This window comes from Frieseomelitta varia, unplaced genomic scaffold (genome assembly GCF_011392965.1).
Source record: "Frieseomelitta varia isolate USP_RPSP 00005682 unplaced genomic scaffold, Fvar_1.2 scaffold_429, whole genome shotgun sequence".
NCBI lineage: Eukaryota > Metazoa > Arthropoda > Insecta > Hymenoptera > Apidae > Frieseomelitta > Frieseomelitta varia.
The window spans coordinates 105318-124816 of record NW_025110178.1 but is presented as its reverse complement, the minus strand read 5'-3'; the positions used below and the strand labels follow the sequence as shown (position 1 = coordinate 124816).

The following is a 19499-nucleotide window of genomic DNA, read 5'->3' as shown; positions in this document are numbered from 1 at the left end:
CTTTCTTTTTCTTTTCAGTTACTATACGTACGTATTTATTTTAGGGTAATAATTATATTACCGCTTTCATATAATTCGCATGATCATTCAAACAATGATTACAACAAGGGGACGTGTTTATTTAACTTTCTAATTTGTCGTGCCTATATCTAATTTTTCGTGATTAACAGCCGTACATCATTGTAACGACATACAATCATGGCACCCTTAGCATTTTCAGGTACCGAAAGAGGTATTACACTTCTTTTCTTTTTTTTATTGTATTTAAAAGATAAACATATATCATGTTTGAGCGTGGTGTTTAATGTACAAATTTTCACATTTATTCTAGAATAAAAAATACCCATTCAGCCAAACAATTTTGTAAATAATATATCAACTTACATAGTTTAGATATATTTGTGTCTCCAAGTGTATCAATGAAAATGATATAAAAGATTAAACAAAAATTATCGTGTTCTTAAATCGATAACGCTTCAAACTTATTGAACTGAAAATTGTCAAGTGACTCGTTATAAACAGATTATTCGCAAAATTTGTTCCGAGGAATGTGATATGCCGTAGATAATATTTCAAGTTCATTCGATATCTAGTAATATACATATTCATATTTCATGTACGTATTTTGTTTTTTATTTCTTTGTAACGAGCACCAGGATCAATGGAATTAGGAATAATCAATAAATCGCATTAATCGTAATTGTAATTAGTATCTATGCAATTAACGCTAAACAACAGAATAGATGAAATTCGCCTTATTGTCGTGCTAGGATTAAACTGGTAGACAAAAAAAAAAGCATTAACACTATGTGCACGGGAAATAATCTAATAATAAACATTTCCTACATATGTATATATTCAAACATATAGATACATAACGATTCTCCTATCTCCCTTAAAAATATGAAATATAAATAAACAAATCGTTCGATTCGTGAAAATTTTACAAAATACATTATTTGAACGAAAAAAAGGATATGACAATTATTCCTATTAAATATCGCATTCACATTTATTCTCTCCCTCCCTCTCTCCTTTTTATAGCTATATTTCTAGCAACAATTATCGAGTAAGCCTTTTATATATCCCCACAGAATACATTCGACGAAGGTACAATCACTATTGCACTATAAGATTTCTCGTCCAATTTCTCCTTTCCATCGGATGTATCCATTCGAGAATAGTTTCGAGGTTTATTCATTTAAGAGGCAAGTGCGTACCAGTGCATTGGTCACCGAGTACGGGTCACAGTTGCTGCTGGGTCTTCTATCTTCCAAGTAACCCCTCTTACTCTCAGCAACACCTCGAGGTATACGGATACTAACGTTACGATTGGCCACGCCGGCACTGAAATCGTGTATGTTGCTTGTCTCGCATTTCCCAGTCAAACGACGCTCGTTGTCCTTTCCTCCGCGTGGGTCGTACGCTTGGATGTGCCTGAGGTGCTGTTTGCTCAATTTGTCGATCGCTTTCTCAATCTCGGCGATACCGTTTTCGGCGCGCATCGCTTTCGTCGAGAAGTTCGTGTGCGCACCGGCACCGTTCCATGAACCCTCCACGGGTTTCGGGTCTAAAGTGACGATCACACCGTACTCCTCAGCCACGTGATGAAGAATAAACCTGGCGACCCATAAATCATCTCCGGCCGATATTCCGCTACACGGGCCGACCTGGAACTCCCATTGGGAGGGCATGACTTCCGCATTAGTACCTGCGATCTTCACGCCAGCGTAAAGGCAAGCTCGATAATGCGCCTCGACGATTTCGCGGCCGTATACTTTGTTGGCGCCTACGCCGCAATAATACGGCCCCTGAGGACTAGGAAAACCATTTTTCGGCCAGCCATACGGCCTACCATCAAAATCAAGGAAGGTATACTCCTGTTCAATTCCAAACCATGGATCTTGATCCTTAACAGCCTCCATAGCCTCGTTACATTTGAAACGTTTGTTTGTCGTAGTCGGGGTCATGTCACTGTAGTAAGTATCACAGAGCACTAGCTTGTTATTTCCACGACGAAATGGATCATTGTAGATCGCCACCGGGCAAATGTATATCTCGCTATTAACGCCATCCGCTTGGTACGTCGAGCTTCCATCATACGTCCATATCGGCAGTTCTAGAAACAAGAAATCGATCGTTTATTTTACTTTTACTTTTATGATGACTTGTACACTATGAAATATTATATTTTATATATTAATGTTCTTAAAGAGTAGTTGAGATAAGTAATTTATTAAATCGGCTATAGACATTTAACAAATGACGAAGGTAAAATAGTATCAAATAACGAGAAATTTTCTTTGTCAAAATTAATAAGTCATTCATGAATTTTAGTTATTGATGAATTCATGTCTTTGCAAATATTAATGAAAGTTCTATTTGTACCATGATTAAAGATTGTTTTAACATTGGAAAATTTAAATACATTTGACATCGTTCAATAATGTTCGATAAAGTTCAAACAACCGTTTCAGTCGTTGCAATCGATTTCATGCAACTTCTCATCGTCAACATTGAAACGTATTCCTGTGAATTCTACGCGCCGCAGATGTTAATGGTTTTGTAACGCGCGCAGAATCTTATGAATAGAGGCGGATATTATTCCTAATGCTGATAAACGTTTGAGATTGATGCATACGCGTCAAGCATACGAAGAATTTGAACTATTCTATACACTGTACTTTGTTATTCATTACACATTCGCTAATATTCATGATATATTATTCGTGACGCTCGCTCGAATCGCATGCACCAATCGAAAATAAAGAAAAGAATGAAAGTCAAATATCTCAATATGCGAGCGATCTAACGTGCCTGAAATATTAAATGCGATCGTCAAACGTCGTTTCTATCATGGTACGATACCTCGATTAGATAATGTGCCAGTTGTGAGATAATTTAATATTTTTGTAACATACGATTTAGAACATACGATGTTACGTCATACATACATATATATATATATATATATACATATATCTAGTCACGTGATTAGGAAGTGCACGTATGTCGAAATATTTATATATGCTATCAACATAAAAAATAGTTTTGACTTTCGCAACGAATTTTAATTACAGATGCAATTACTTAATTCGATGCTCGCAATCATTGTCATTTATTTATTCGATTAATTGTGCCGGTTATCCTCGCAGTTTAAATTATTCTGCAATTTGAAATTGATATTAAATAAGTTTTCTTTCTTTTCTTTTTTTCCTTTATAATTTTCATTTTTTTTTTTTTTTTTTTAATTATAATTTCTCGAAATATACATAAACAGAGTGACACAGCAATTATTTAATATCTTGCGCACCCTGAAATATGTTTACATATTCAACCTTCGGGTTCAAAATTTAAAAAAAAGAAGACAAATTCTAGGATTGTCTCTGAAATTTAAAATATTCTTATTCCAAGAGCGACATTTAAATTATCTTTTCAGAGCTATAAAAAGATACTGACCTGACGGATGTTTCGGTACGAATTCTACTGTCCTAGTCTTGCATCGCAAACCCTCACCGGTACCATCGATCCAGATGTACTTCGCCTGAATTTGATTTTCTGGTTGAGGCAGATCAAGATATTTATTTAACAAGGTCTTGTCTAAGGCTGCGTTCGGCGACTCCTTTAGCGTAAGACGTGACATTGTGATGCTGCAACATGATAAGAACTGTATTATATACGAATGTCGTTTAACATAGCGCAATTACACCACCAAACAATCCACCCACATCAGAGCATCTATAACAACACGTTATACGATAGTTCATTTATCCAATATCTCGATTCTCCTCCGTTATAAATAGGACATCGCAACGAAATAACGAAAGTGTAACTTGAAAATTCGATTATGATTATCCATTGATCAATATCGACTAAAGATTTCGATGTTCGAATCGTTCGTTTCGAGATTTGCGAGAGGATATCGATTCTGAATTTTGGCGAACAGTGGCGCCGTATAGCGGTGGAAACGCGCACGTTCTCGTCGCGATGTTAAGATTCACTCGTATGTATCAGATGCAGAAGTAAACTGCATAAAGGATCCTCTCGATTCTCGATTTATTCTCGGTGGAACAGAGAGGTGCGCCTCACGTATCACGCAACACGCATCGGGCATCACGCGGTACGCACGCGGGGACTGCGTGCTCCTCCAGCCCCCAAACAGTGTACATACTTATACGCATGCTGTTAGTCGCCCACGAGCGACGTACCGGGACGATCTTTCTCTTAAAGTCTTTAACCGATAAACCCTAGTTACGCACGTGCAAATATTTCCAACATTTTGAAGGTCAAATCGAACTATTTTTAAAAATTTTTCCCTTTGTTGCTCGGACGGTGAATATACCCGTTGAAGCCAGTATATCCTCGTGTATGGGGAATGTATATAATAAAGTATACATATACATACACTAACACTTTGGTATGCATCTTTTTATTAATTTTAGAAAGGCTTTGTGTTACCAACATCTTCAGATGGTTGTTGAAGTTACGTGAAAGTAAAAATAAATACTGGCAGAATAAATAAGCCCACGATGAATCCTCTTCTATAGGCATGTAACATCAATTTTATATATTCAGTAATGTATTTGATTTTGTAATTGTCGCATAAGTATATTTAGTGATTTGGTACTTAATGAAAATTTCTATTTCAAATAACATTAATTGCGTAACCGTTTAAATAATAGCCATTTGATTAAATGTGAAAAATTTGAATATATTTCAAATTAATCGCGATATCTAATCTAATGTTTACTGATAACAAATATATTTTTCTCTACGAGGGGAAGTTATTTGAATCGAGCAAACCATCATTGTTTACAGTGAAAACTATTTTTAAAACATTGAACATCATCTCAACTGGTGTCGTTGGATCGTAAATGATTTGGATTAAATTATGTAATTTGCTTTTATATAATTTTTAATTTATTGTCACCTCTGTTTTATTCACTTCATTTTCAATTAATTCGTATCTAAATTTTACTAAATTGCTATTATGAAACCACAGCGTGATAATGACTCTCAAATTTAATCAAAATGATCTTCTGTGAGTAATCTTTTTAATAGTTTCCTCAATAGGTACTTCAAGTAACTTTCCAAAAAGTTCGTGGACATTCTAAAGTAAGTATTATCTTTGTAATTGATCAGAGGCAAAAGGCTTCTAACGAGTGATGGCATCGATCAAATAAACAAGTATATCATCTTTTTGAATTTATGTTCTGATTAGTAAAAATTATCTAATACTTTAAAATATATATCTAATACCTTAATCGACATTAAAAAAAGCGACAATAAAATCGCGAAAAAAAATATAATAGAAATTAAAAAAAGAAATCTGCATAAAATTGTATACAATCAAGATTTTAAATTTATAAAAATTATTACGATTAAGATGATTAATAAAATGTTAGAATTGTCAACTTTAAATAAAAAAGGAGCTGTATTCGATTTATGAGAATTAACTGATACATACACTTGAATAAAAACACTTAAAATATTCTAAATATTATATTTTTACTTTAAGGTACTAAGTAATAAAATGAAACTTATGATAAAAAGAGGTTAACGAAACTTATGATAAAAACATATTGATATTTTATCTAACAATAATCAGAAATGAGAGAACAGTGTCAAGAACCAAGATTTTGAACCTGTCGTTCGCTTGTGCATCATCAAAACAAACCCCGTCTTTGATATTCAATATAGCTGTATGTTTCAATACATAGTTTCGTAAATTTTATTATATTTAGGATATCTTTTCAATAATTGTGTTTTAAAAATAAATTAAATTATTAAACATACGATTTAGTGGGTTCGATGCTAGGATCAATTAAAATCAAATAGAATCAATCAGATTAAGCTTACAAGCAGTTAATTGAATCTCATTTGTCATTTCAATCATTATTTGATTGTATATACTTCATTATTTCCTTGTTTCCGTTATCACTTTCTTCATTTCCACTTGGATTTTTCCTACACTACGTTGATCAATTACAATAGCAAACTTACTAACCTAAAACATCTGCCGATGGTGATCCATTTCAATTTTGAACAGCAACGTTTTTAAAAAAATCTAGTTCCACACAATTTTACTAATATGTTCAAACCCATTGTTAAACGAAGTTGATAAATCTTTGATTGGTTGATCCACGTTTGTGATAAACGTTGTGAAAGTTTCGTTTAATTTATTCGTATGAAATGGGCCGATTTTTAAGAGAACAAATAATTACTCTTCAGTTTTGTAAATAAATGTAAATAAAGCTTGAAAGAAGAAAATGGATGGGAAACAAATTTTTTAAAAACCAAGGATGTGAAGAAGTCACATAGGATCAACTTCATTAGGTCACTAGCACAGACTATGGCAGATATAATTTATATGGCTATCCCTACCAACCTAAATTCCAACAAGAATACCGGTTTCATTGTATTTCGAGGTAAATTTTAAATTCATATCTACTTAATCGTTTCTACTTGCGATTTTGTTTTATATATCACAATGTACTTGTTATTTTATTGCTTTGCTTTCTCTAACAACTATATGTTGCAATGATAGATTTCCAGATCAATCGAGATGTATAGATGAAACAATATATTGCGTGACCACACAGTAGTCGTACGATGTAACCAATAACATATATACATTTCGATCTTAATTCATTCATCGTAATGCTCGAAGGGCACAACCGCGATATTTAGTTTCTCATAAGACGTATCGTTAGTGCTATTCTCACAAGACGTATTAAGGAAATGATTTATGATATGTTGTTTATAAATTTTTGTAAATTCTACGTAATCTTTAATTAATTTGTTGCTGTCGATTAATTTTTTAAAATTTCTCACTGTGGATTATTTTTCAAGTATTAAGCTAATAAGAAATTAATAACACATCAAACGTTCCGTAACTAGAAATCGCAAATTGTTATTTGTAGAACAAATAATCAATCTTTTACAAAAAAATTCGATTAAAGACCTTATCAGTGAAAAAATGGTATTTGCATTTGCTTGTGCAAACTTCAATGTTTATATGTTATTTTCACACAATGATAAGATATTTTTCATTAATCCTTGTAATAAACATTATTTTTATCTGATAAAGGAGTTAAATGAACATGAAAGACAGATTCCATTAATTATATCTCTATTATATCAATATGACCGTAAATTTACCTTTTATGAAGCTGTAATAACTATGCTGCAATTTGAATAAATTAATTTTTAAATGCTAATCAATATACTGATCAATGGGAACTAGCGCTATACAAGTATAAATATATACATATGTGCGTGTGTGTGTTATTTTTGATGTTACAAATGTCAAAGTAACCAAGATGGTTATTACTGATCGTTCAAATCAAGATTTTGTCAAGAGGACCGCTGAAACATTGAATATCTCCTGTTGCATGCAACACGTAAGGTTATGAATTATTAGTTTGCGAGAATATCTATTATGCTAAAATGTTCTACTAACCTATTTCTGTCGATAGAAGCAATGTCTATATCTGTATATACATATTCGTTTGATATCCTTTATACTTGATTAACGATGTTCGATGAACTCTATTTCAATAAAAAAGAGATGAATAAATACATATTTCTCTGCGTTTTAAGTTATTATTTCTTTTAAATGAAATGAAATGAACTTTATGCAAGTCATTATTCCCATTTACAATCGAACAAAAGAGATACTCTTCTTTAATTATCTATCTTGCGTTTAATTATTAATAAAAGTTAAGTATATTAACGATGTTATCAAGTTCAAAATTTATAGAACCTAGGTTATATCTGATCTGTAGAATTATTAACTTTACACTGTCACAACATGTAGAACAACAACTTCCCAACTTCGATAAAAAGAATAAATTAATTTTAGTTTTTTGTTTTATTCTTTATGTATTCCATAGTTCTAAAATTGCTAACGACGAAGTAAATGTCTATTAGAAAATAAATAGTACAAACAAGTGCAACAATGTGATAATTAACATAATGTGATAATTAACACGAGTTTATTCTGTTTAATAGATTTGTTATTTATTATTGTACGTTTCTTGAACTATGCGACTACATATGCATTTAATTGTAAAAATGCACGATGTTAACGTAATATTTGCCATCAAGCGATGTACAAATGCCAGTATCGTCGTTTAAAATTGGTGGTGCATTCGTTTTATGCCAGAATTTTGAAATGCACGGTGTCTTTCTTACGTTTAACCTTGATTCTAAAATTTACATTTCGTGAAATGCACGCGGCTCGTAAATGTTTAACAAGAATTCAGGGATTTTCTTTTGCCGTTTTCAATACTCTCTAGTAATTTTCCGATCGCTTTCGAGGAGAATACATTGAAATGAACGGCTTCACGCTGTGCGGCACACCCATGACGTTTAGATTGAAAGGAAGCCATGAAGTCAATTAAGTGTATTAATTATTCTTGTGAAGAGCCGATGAATGTTATTTCAAAGTAAATATTTCAAAATAAAGTAAAAATGTTTTCATACATTTATTTTATTTATTTCACAAGAAGACGTTATCAATTAAATAATTGGATTCGTTAAGCGTGCATGCTCATATATACATATATATATATATCAATTTGCATCAAAATTATTTATGATTTTTCATTAAATAAAATGTTATCTAAAATTAAATTTATGGTACTTTCGATCAACTAATCATTCGATAGATTTTGCGTATCTAACAATTAATCAGTATCTACTATTGATGATTCAGACATCATACAATAATAAGTCGTAGTGAAAGTATAATCAATTTCCACGTGTACTTAAATATAAAAATTTATTTTTATATTTTTGTTTCTTCCTGTTATGACAGTCTACGGGTTTTAATATTTGCAACGCTCAACATGAATTTTTAAATACCATGTGACATTGCCAACTACGTATTTCAGGCACCTTCAAGGATACCTTCTATAAATCATGATTCATTCTCGAGATGCTGTTTCCCCTCGTGACGGCCTTCCAACGCTATAATTTTCACTTCCGTTTCTTTATCACGATAATTATAATGATTAGTGATACGAACGTCCCCCATAATTTGGCCATTTGATATAATAGCGTTTTCTCTATTATTCGATGATTTATGTATGCAGCTGTGAATGACGTGTGTATGTATGTACATATATACACACACAATTGTTTTGTGTTCAATTAACATAAAAAATGAAGCGTTAAAGAAACCTTCAACGTAAATTGAAGAAAGCAGGAAAGACAAATGGCTAGTTTGAGTCGAGCTTCCACTTAATTAAGTTAATCTATCTAACTCTAAGTGCATATATACGCTTGTCAATATCAATCCTTACCAAATACTACGAGCCACATTATTTAATGAGTCAATCATATATTCAATTTTACTTTTCATAACGTTGTGATAATTATTCTAAAAAAAAAGAAAACTGACAGTTAATACTCAGTATACATATCGCGTATAATACAAATTGTACAATAAAAAAGTATGAATGAAGTATAATTGTCGAAGTGCGATTATTTAATTCGTTAGTGTAACATCTGGAGTATTCATCCAGTGTCGAGACCATGTCGTGCATGGGACCATGGTGGGCGTTGAAGTTTGCCAAATGCAATTGGCAGATGGATATATTGTATATAGCCTCAACTGGTGCATGACAGTCGGAAGCAACGGTCGGTATAGATAATACACCAACGAAAATAGTTTTCAGTCCAAAGTGCACTAGATTGAAAGTAAACTCGTCTTCCATACAAGAGCCACGTGAAAACTTCGCGCCATGGTTACTCAATCGGAACGAAAGTTCGTTTTCCGCGCCGCGATTCACACGTGTCGTTTATTGTCATCGTGTGTTCTTTCTCCTTTCTGCGTATAAACACATTAATCCGTTTAATAAAAGCGTACAAGTATGTATTTTTCCTCACAATGGGCTGTTGTCGGCGTTGTCACTAAAAAAGAAATAATATTTATTCAACAATAAAGTTGAATAATACGCGATTAAGAAGCGTAAAACTCATCTGTTTTGGAATAACTGAACTTGATAATCTTCCTGTTTTGTGAACACGATGATAAGTATGTAGGCTTTACAGCTAGAATTTCTACAAGAAAACAATATTTGTTCGTTGATAAGATTAAACAGGGACGAGTTTGATAACTGTGTACTTGAAAATGTTTGGGAAAATTTTTCGAAGATATTCGAACCTAATTTCTAATCGAATCTTGAATTTCTTTAAGTGTTTTTATAGTGTCATTTTTTCTTACAATTTGATTGTTATCTCTAAACTTGAACGTCGTTTTTACCAATTACCATCTTCAGCAAATTATCTTAAATGTGATTTGTATAAAACGTTTGAAGCTTCTGTCACACATACGACGGTAAGGAAAGCAAACTTAGTAATGGATCGGTGTAACAATATTAAATTTATAAATTAAATATCGTCGCGTCCGTTTCGTACATTTTAGATTAGAAAAACGTACTGCAAAGAAGAAACAAGTATTGCCTTCAGCACAGTCGATACTTTCTATTTTCGAAGAGTTTAAATGAGAACGTTCTACATCTTCGTACAAAACGATCGATTACACCGTGTTTCAACAGAATGTATTGCTGCAAACCGTGGCATTCGATGTATCATTATAATATATGTATTACACTTTCGATTTCGAAACTAACGACGTTGCTGTACTTGAAACAGAGGTTGTCCCACGGTGTTCTCAAGTTTTTTTTTTTTTTTATCTCACACTTTAAAATTTCGAGAGCCCAGTCGAAAACAAAATGTATGTCACGAATGTTTTTATTTTTATTGTAGAGCAAATTACTGTCAAAACTAATCTTTCTTCAAACGTTAACTCGTCGAAATTTATCCCTTCCTCTCAAATCATTCCTTTTTCCGAACGGTATTTTTAGTGTTTTCTTCGTGTTTAAAATATCAGAGATATTTTAGGTAGACAGAGAAGTAGTGACCCACCTTAGATATAACTTGCTAAAAGGGACCAGTGGAACACAGTTAAAATTGTAAAATAAACTTCCTGCAATTATGTCACCTTTCGGCGCTTCGATTCTCAATTATATATAATTGCTCAAGGATGACAAAAACCGTGTTAAATCCTTGGGAAAACATTGTAAATAAAGTAATTAAAGTAACTAAATCCACGTTGCGTCACACGTTTATCCCCTGTTAAAATCAATCAAAACGTAACGTTGCAATCAACCCATACTTCTCATCTAGAAAAACATTTCCACGAACCGATTTAGAAATTCCTCCGCACACTGCCATTACACCGCAAAAGGGCGCAAATTACCACACGAAATAATACACAATAATCTCTGCAATCCGCTCGTCAAGATGGTAGATGTAGATAATATAATATTTCTGGAGCGTGTTCGTGTCTCAATAGACGACCTTAGGCCTGTTACAGTTACGAAACGTTCGCAGTAAACGTGTCTGGCGACACATTTTCTTTGGTTTTTGGAACAGGCACGCGTCGTCCGATGATTATGCGAGTTACCGTGCCCCTCCCCCCTCCCCACTGCTATCATTTCCAGTCTTGTTAATACGAAAGAACACCGGATCGATTCACTGTTGACGTTTTATCGTCATGGAAACTTGTGAAAACATATCCACGCGATTCACCAGACCTGATGACCCAATCCTCCACCATTGTGCGGATTTGCGGCCTCGCACGAGTTCAGTGTGCCGCCTAAACGGAAAAAAAAGAGTCACGTGCGTGCGAGTCCTCCGCGTCTGTCAGTCACCTTGGCTCTTTTCTGGCAAATTATTTTTTCTTGGCCGCATGCTAAAGCGGTATTTAACGCTTCGTGTAAGTACAGTGGTGTGCAAAAGTTTTATCGATCAAATAGATTTTTCACTTCATAACCCGGCGGTCGTGTTTCAAAGAATTTTAACTAATATCGGACGTGACCGGATAATTGTAAAAAAAAAAAAAAAAGAAATTTAAATACTGTCGTATAGGTTTTTATGTATGCTTTCTTTAAAACATCGCTTCTGAAGTGTCAAGTGAAAAATTCACTTGACTAATGAAACTTTTACAAAGCAGAGTAATAAATCTATATCGAATATTCATCGAGCGTATGTATTTATGCATGACTCTAATTACGATTTTATCTAACAAATCTTGTTAGAAAGTAATTATACCATAGTTCGCGCTAATCATATTATATACGTGATAATAAAACAAATACTGTATTACATTTTGCAATAATCGAATTCGTAACACAGAGTACTGTTACTGATGAATTACTTTAAATTAATCTAAATATTCTTTGTAAGTTTGTTGTGTATTTATATGAAACGCATGGAATAATTTTTCGCCTTAGAACGAATGAAGATGTTTTATTCAAGGATAGATATCGCTTTGAAATATTCACAAACAACGTAGAAAAAAAATTCCACTTCGCGATCACGTTTCTATACATCAAAAACAGTCTCGGTTAATTAGCATAACATGATATCTTCGCTCATTGCTTTATAAAATGAACACAAATTAGTTAAATACATTTAATCGATCGTATCATTTGCAAATATTATTTAACATTTACATTTCCATTTTTTCTTCACTCAGTTTAAATATTTAATGAATTAATTTTCATTTTTTCTTCCCTTCAATTTATGGACGTATGATAGAATTTTATTCGCAAAATCTAGTTTTTACTGAGAAACATCACTGCAATTATTCTTTCACTTGCAATTAATCACTTGGTATAGCGTCAGATAAATAAATAGACGAAAGCCTAGGAAACTGGTTGAAACAAATTGTTTACGGAAGTCGTTATTTGTCGCGAGCTACATTATAGTATGCAAATAGGGATATCAAATATGATTCTCACGACACTTAATACCCGAGAAAACATCGGTGAGCAAGCGGAGCGTTTTGATGACACCATCGCGTGGTCAGCAGCATAATAATACCGGACACGTGTGTTTGTTATATTACCAAGTGCAACGTTAACGTGTATGTATGTTATTTAATTTGTTAGCTAGAAACTTAATGGAAGCGGCTCAATATCAGTTAGGCTGCTTCAGTCCCAATGTAAATGTAATATAGTTTATTACGCGACGTGAAATTATGCCCAAGAGATAAAGTGAAACAGAGGATTATTAAAAGTCTTTCACAGCTTAGAAAGATTTCAACGACAGATCTCTATAGGCTCCTACGAATATAACATATGTATAGAGATTAAATAGTTGCTATAAATGTTTATGGTATGAATTTCGCAACTTAAATGTCACCGTAGAGAAATGCAAAAAAATCTCCAAGGATAATGGGATAATTATTTTCTCAATCGTTTATTGCATGTATTCTTCGTTATTTTAACGCTACCAAAGAATTACGCAATGAAAGAGTTATATAATTAAAAAAATGTAATTCTAATTTTAAAAATTATATCAACCAAAAAAAAAAAAAAAAATTGGGAGACGTGACGATATTATAAATTAAATACATGGATCTTGTCTTGAAATAACTTGAACGCATCGCATGCAGAGAATAATTATCCACCGGATAGGATAACTACGAGAAAAATTTTCCGCGAAAATTACGGACGAATAAATGTTAGTCAATTATAGTTAATGATAAATTGAGAGTCTTGAACACTCTGATCATCATATTAACGATTAACGAAGTAAAATTTCGTTCTTCATCTCTATTCTCTTTCCTTATACACATATAATTCCTTGAATCTTGCCAGTTGAATACGTACATTTAACTGCGTTAGATAGATATTGCATCGTATTTCAGTGGAGTACCGTTCAATCAGTTGAAATGCAAACAATATCGATACTCCGAATGAAAATTTCATACAATTCGACAACTTCTATTTTAACGATGTAGGTCAGTGTCTTATTCTAATTGCGGGTTAATACCGACCGTCGTCGGAAAAAATCGATGTCTAATTGAAAAAAAGGTATTGAAATCGACTCTATTGTTACAATTTACAAATGACTGCAATTCAAGGCTAAAGAAAGTTGCAAGATGTTTCGTGTAAAACGCGCGATGCGTCAATAAGAAATTTCTAAAAAGAGAGAAAGAGACAGAAAATAGATACAGAAGATACAGAATACAGAGAGTATAAAAATATGTACGAGTGTTTTAGGAAGAGCTGTAATCGAATGTCGTGAAGAAGAAAAAAAAAAAGAAAAGAGGAAATAGGGGGAGAGATATATTCAAACTCCAACTGATTGCTGCGTAATTCTGTTTCGTTAAACGTAAATAGAAATAAGAATTATTATAACTTGAATGACAGCAAAAGCCAACCAATGAAAATACATAAATAGTTTCACTTGGCTTATGTAAAAACCAATAACGAAACAATATTTCCAGGTAGTTGCTGCGCAACATTTTCATCCTGACATTCCAAACTAATATTGCTTTGTAATTTCAAGCTGATTGATTATAAAATAGTGACTTTATAGTTCTATTCTGTCTACAACAACATTGTCAATAATATTAATTTTTATAGTAATATAATATTACAGTATTTAATAGATTATTTTCTAACGTATAAACAATTTTCTTTATTCGACAAGGAAAAATATTAAAACAAAGAGGTTATTCAATCTTATAATTTGAACGTTCGCGGGAGAGGTCGACATCATTTCAAATTTAAACACACAATCTCGAAATGATTCATCTCTATCTACCATTTCAATGAAATATGTATATACATGATACAATATACAATTCATGGCTGAAGAATCAGTTTTTTTCTGTTCTGCTTAAAATGCTTTTTGTTCAACCTTTGTTCAGCTAGCGAGGAGATACGTAATCGTCGAAAGGAAAAATTCAGATATTGCCTGTTAAATGAATATTCCACGTGAAATTAAAGTCAAGAAAATCACGTTACTGTTGTAAAATGATATGTAGTATTGTAGAAAAGGGATAATTCGAAATTTAAAAGGAAAGTATTGTCAAATGAATATTCTGCATAGTATTAAATTAAGTACTGAATGTGAGTAATATAAACAAAGAAAAAACGGAATATAATTCGACGAAGTCATATTATTATTGAAAGTTGATTAGAGTGTAATTATTAGGACAAAGATAAGACATTAATCGAATTAATTTAGTTTTATATAGAAATGGAAAGATCCCTAAACATTTACATTATTGTGTAACGAACTACGAGCAAAAAATTAGCAAAAATTTGGTTAAGTAATTCTCAAGTTTAGAACTTTTATGCTTCTGGTCTCCTTATTAGCAATTTACATTTTAATTTGTGTTCATATTTGCACAGTATTGTACCATTTAAAACGTGCCTGGAAAATGTTCGCATAACAAAAGACTCAATCACCTGCACGTTATAGCTATTAAAGTTCCCTTTTGAACTTTTAATTAACATGAATGATAATTGCGCCTTTGTCCAATTAAACACAGGAAAAACACGATGGAACATTTCTTACCGAAATTGTCATTAGTCTTCTCTCTTCGTTATTTCATATTTATCGTGATTAGTAAAAATTTTAGTTCTGGAAAATTTTCATTTTTAACTACATAAAATGATCTCTAAATCGAAATCAAACACTACGAGATATATAAAATACGTCGAATTAAATTTTATACCTCAATTGCGAACACTGTTGTCAACACTGCGACTGTCACTTTATAAATAGTGCTTCTTTCTTTACTAACACTAATTAGTACACTAACATTGCCACGTAATCTACGGGAAGAAAATATGCGATGAAGAAATTTCTGCTACAAATACGGAGCTGAAAAATTTTTCTTTTCTTTTTTTCTGTTCATCTGTCAGTTCGAACGGTTCTGTGAAACTACCAATATACAAACTCTATCTTAAAGGTCACGTAAGTATAATTACATCGTCCTGATCAAATTCGCTTTCTCCTTCGAAGTTTGATAAAAAAAAANGACTCTAAAAAAAAAAAAAAAAAAAAAAAAAAAAAAAAAGAAAAAAGGAAAAAAAAATTACAGTCCGAAGTATTTTTCCTGTTTTTGAATAATGAAACGCATCGATCGAAAGTCGATGAAATATCGATAGAAGGAATGGAAACCAGTATGGTACTCACCAGTGTTATTTGCTGGTCCAGCGATCGTGCAGAGTGCTGGTATTTTGGATGATAGTTTGATCAATGGCTCTAGAACGGAATCGCGCGTCGCGTCCTATCGTGTTGTGTTGTTGGAAAGAGTTAAAAGGCACTGGTCATGAAAGCAACGAGCGTCTGATAGCAAAGTCCGTGTTACTACCGTAGGAGCGCGGCTGCGATATTTATGTAGAGGAGCGTTTCAGCGCACGCGTCGCTTACCCCGCGCTCTTCGACTGCTACCGTTCCCCACTTCTAGCTTCAAAGTGATTATCCGATGTGATCGTAGGTCCACTCGATCGTTACATGCCGGAAAATTCTTGTCTGCCCCGGGTTGCCATAGTATTTGTCGGTCACGAACCATCCGCGGAAAATATCCGCGGGCTCTCCATGGATGACGTAACTTGAACTTGTCCAAGGTTGAAATAGATCGTCGTTGATCGTCGTATGAAAAATTTCAAAGAACAATTTTTCTGGATCCTCTGTACATAGGGCACGACCCCTCAGAATAATACACTGCAATAAACGTCGATACGTTTAGTATGTTACTTGAAGAAAATGCACTTTTCTGTCATCGAGTGAAATCTGTACTGTAAGAGAAGTTTCTCTTTCTTTTTTATCGAGCATTTTTACAGAGCAGCGATGTTACCGATTATCGCTGTTTTCAACATGATCGAGAAATTTATCTTACATTCGAACTCGAATTCGTCAATACAATTGCATGCGTGGTTTTACCCAACCACGACTAAAATGTTTATTTGACGTTAACCTCGTTTTAGTTTTACTATTATCTGCAGACACGAATACGTCGTTACAATATAAACAACGTAATTTGTTTCGTATCTTTTTTACAATTACGTATGGAAATTTTCTTCGCGATTATGTAAGATTAATTTTTCTGTTAAGCGTTGCGACTAAAATCGTTCATGTGTGTTAGAGCATAAATATTCTTTTTTTATTGTTATACAGCTAGCTATTTCAACGTAAGAATTATATTTTTCATTTAGCGCAATGTATATGCAAGAAAAAATAAGACTTGGGTAGTAACATAAATAACGAAGTTACAATATCTTGGCAAGACATTTTGGGATATCGTAAACATGTAGATAGTATAAAATAAAAATAGTATATTGCATATACGTATATAGTATTTTCTCAATCGTTTGTTGATTAAAAAAAGCAAGTTATATAACTATATAAAATTTATCAAATTGTTATAATTATTTAAATAGATAAAACTTCTTCTCGACGCAATTTTCACGTATTCCAAGGTTTCAAATAGAATAAATAAGATATATATGCTAACAAATAAATCAATAACGAAAACGCTAATTAAAAACTCCGATATTCCAAGCACACAAAAGACATTCATAAAATATTTTATATAAACAAACGAAAATAAAAAATCATATGTGATCTGTATCAATCCTAATATAAGTGAATAAAAATCGTTTCAATAAAAGATATTCAAAATTTGAACTCTTCTTTTTAATTTTCAACACAACTTACAAATTATATGTATCATGATATTTACTTTTTATTTATAACTAGACTACGAATTTTTATGCATTATATTAAAAATTTGAAGAAGTATAAACACATATCATGCACGTAATACTTATATGAAAACATAAAATGTTGAAAGTAATATCTGTTATAATATATAAAATGAACATTTGTCTAAATTCTACTTTTTAAATTATTTTCAGAAGAATATGAATTTGCATAAAAACTTATAATCTATTTATAACTTAAATTGTATGCCCTTGATATTTCATAGATTATTATATTAATCATTACGTAATAATTCATGTATATCGTAGTCATGTAATCATCCCAATTACTTAAATTTCCTTGCTTTGAAACGGTTCCCTACATTTTAAGTTTAGTACGCTGCAAATGATATACGAGTTCCCACGATATTCAATCTATTGCAATATCGTAGTAGGAAATATGTACTTTACATTGTATTAATAATTTTAAATGATAATAACATGATAAAATCTACAACAAAGAATAATAAGAATTCAACAGAAAAATATTTTGGAATGTTGCACGTTTCGAACGTTCTAAAAAGTTTGTAATATCTTATCTTTATGTCAGATCAATCTAATCTTCCCAATGGGGAAATTGAAATTTACTCGAATATCTTATCTTACTGTGTCATTCCGTTATAAACAATTAAAAAATCATTATCCGATAAAAGCAGATAATTCTACTTTTCCTATTATCAACGAATAAGTAAAAAAATTGACATAAACCACAATAACATGTGTCCAATTTGATCATGTGATTACTGTAGATAAGTATTATACGACTTTGTTTATTTTATAAAAAATACATATAATAACGTGTGAATCATATTCGCCAAAATACAATATAATGGCAGATCCAGAGTATGCACCAATTGTGCATATAGATAGAATAATTGAAAAGAAATATTTGATGTATACGAAGAAAATATAAGTTATTTCAGTTGTCATATATCACACTTCTATCTACTAATGAATCACCGTTTGGACGAATCTCTTATATATATATAAGTAAGCAAGTAAATATCACGTAATTACTTATTAGGTACATGTTAAAAATTCTAGCTTTGTAAAATAATACGCAAAAGTAAAAAGAAATTGTTAAATTTTTTATAAAAATTTCATTTTTATTGGCGTACCAATATTTTAGTAAATATGAATTTATAATTCATATCAGAATGAAAATACTGACATTACTTTAGGTTTCATAAAGCTTAACTATTTAATTAGTGTATTTGGAATTTACTAAAAATTGGAATGAAAATTTTAATATTTGTAAATGTTATAAATATTAAATATATGGAATTAGTTCAAATAACAAATAACCAAAATTTATGATCTTGAATTTAAGTTGTGCCAGTAAACTTCATTTGACAAAGCACTTGTTAATTCTATTGAAACATGTTTATGCAATCAAAACTCCGAAATCTGATCAAATCAAAGTTCTCGTTCGACTAATTTTTATCGATTTTCATCCTACACGAATTTTTAAACAAATAACAACAATTGTCGATTACGAAAATATTTGTTTTCGTTAATCGATATCGATACGTGAAGTACGTAAAAAGAAAACAAACTTTATGAATTCTTCCGATTAAGCAATTATTCTATATACAAGTACACATCTAGTTAAGTACCTACGCAGAGTTGCGTTGATTATGAAATTTATTTTAGTTACATATATATTATTTTAAAATATATCATTCTGTGTTTTTATGTGTTATCACTTTCATTTTTTTAATTTGAATTATCTTTCGGAAACATCACAAAGTTGCAAATAAAGCCAGTTTCAAGACTGTTTCATTTACAAAGAGAATATTACAACGTAGAAATTTCAATTTTTATAAAACTTTATATGAATATAGAGTGTATCAAAATATTTAAAAGATCCAGAAATCATAAATGATTTCATTTCTTCAACGTCAATTTTCATTAAAAATT

At 31.8% G+C, this 19499-nt stretch overlaps 1 protein-coding gene across 2 annotated transcripts; it reads right to left on the bottom strand.

Moving 5' to 3' along the window:
• Positions 1 to 16: 16 nt before the first annotated feature.
• On the bottom strand, positions 17 to 16234 carry LOC122531981 (glutamine synthetase 2 cytoplasmic). Of its 2 annotated transcripts, none has more exons than XM_043660377.1 (3): positions 16012 to 16234; positions 3460 to 3650; positions 17 to 2119 (listed from the first exon to the last, which is right to left on the bottom strand). In XM_043660377.1, exons 2-3 carry the CDS (start codon positions 3641 to 3643, stop codon positions 1194 to 1196), a joined length of 1110 nt encoding a protein of 369 aa, XP_043516312.1. In that variant the 5' UTR covers positions 3644 to 3650; positions 16012 to 16234; the 3' UTR covers positions 17 to 1193. The 2 variants fall into 2 exon arrangements, with proteins under 2 accessions (XP_043516312.1, XP_043516313.1); XM_043660378.1 differs by lacking the exon at positions 16012 to 16234 and adding an exon at positions 3729 to 4001.
• Between the last annotated feature and the right edge of the window lie 3265 nt (positions 16235 to 19499).

Bases quoted from the DNA above. Each gene is read 5' to 3' on its own strand.
- LOC122531981 (XM_043660377.1), bottom strand. From the start codon at position 3,643: ATGTCACGTCTTACGCTAAAGGAGTCGCCGAACGCAGCCTTAGACAAG. The intron at 2,120-3,459 runs GTCAGTATCTTT...TCTTGTTTCTAG, and splicing joins CGTACCGAAACATCCGTCAG to AACTGCCGATATGGACGTAT.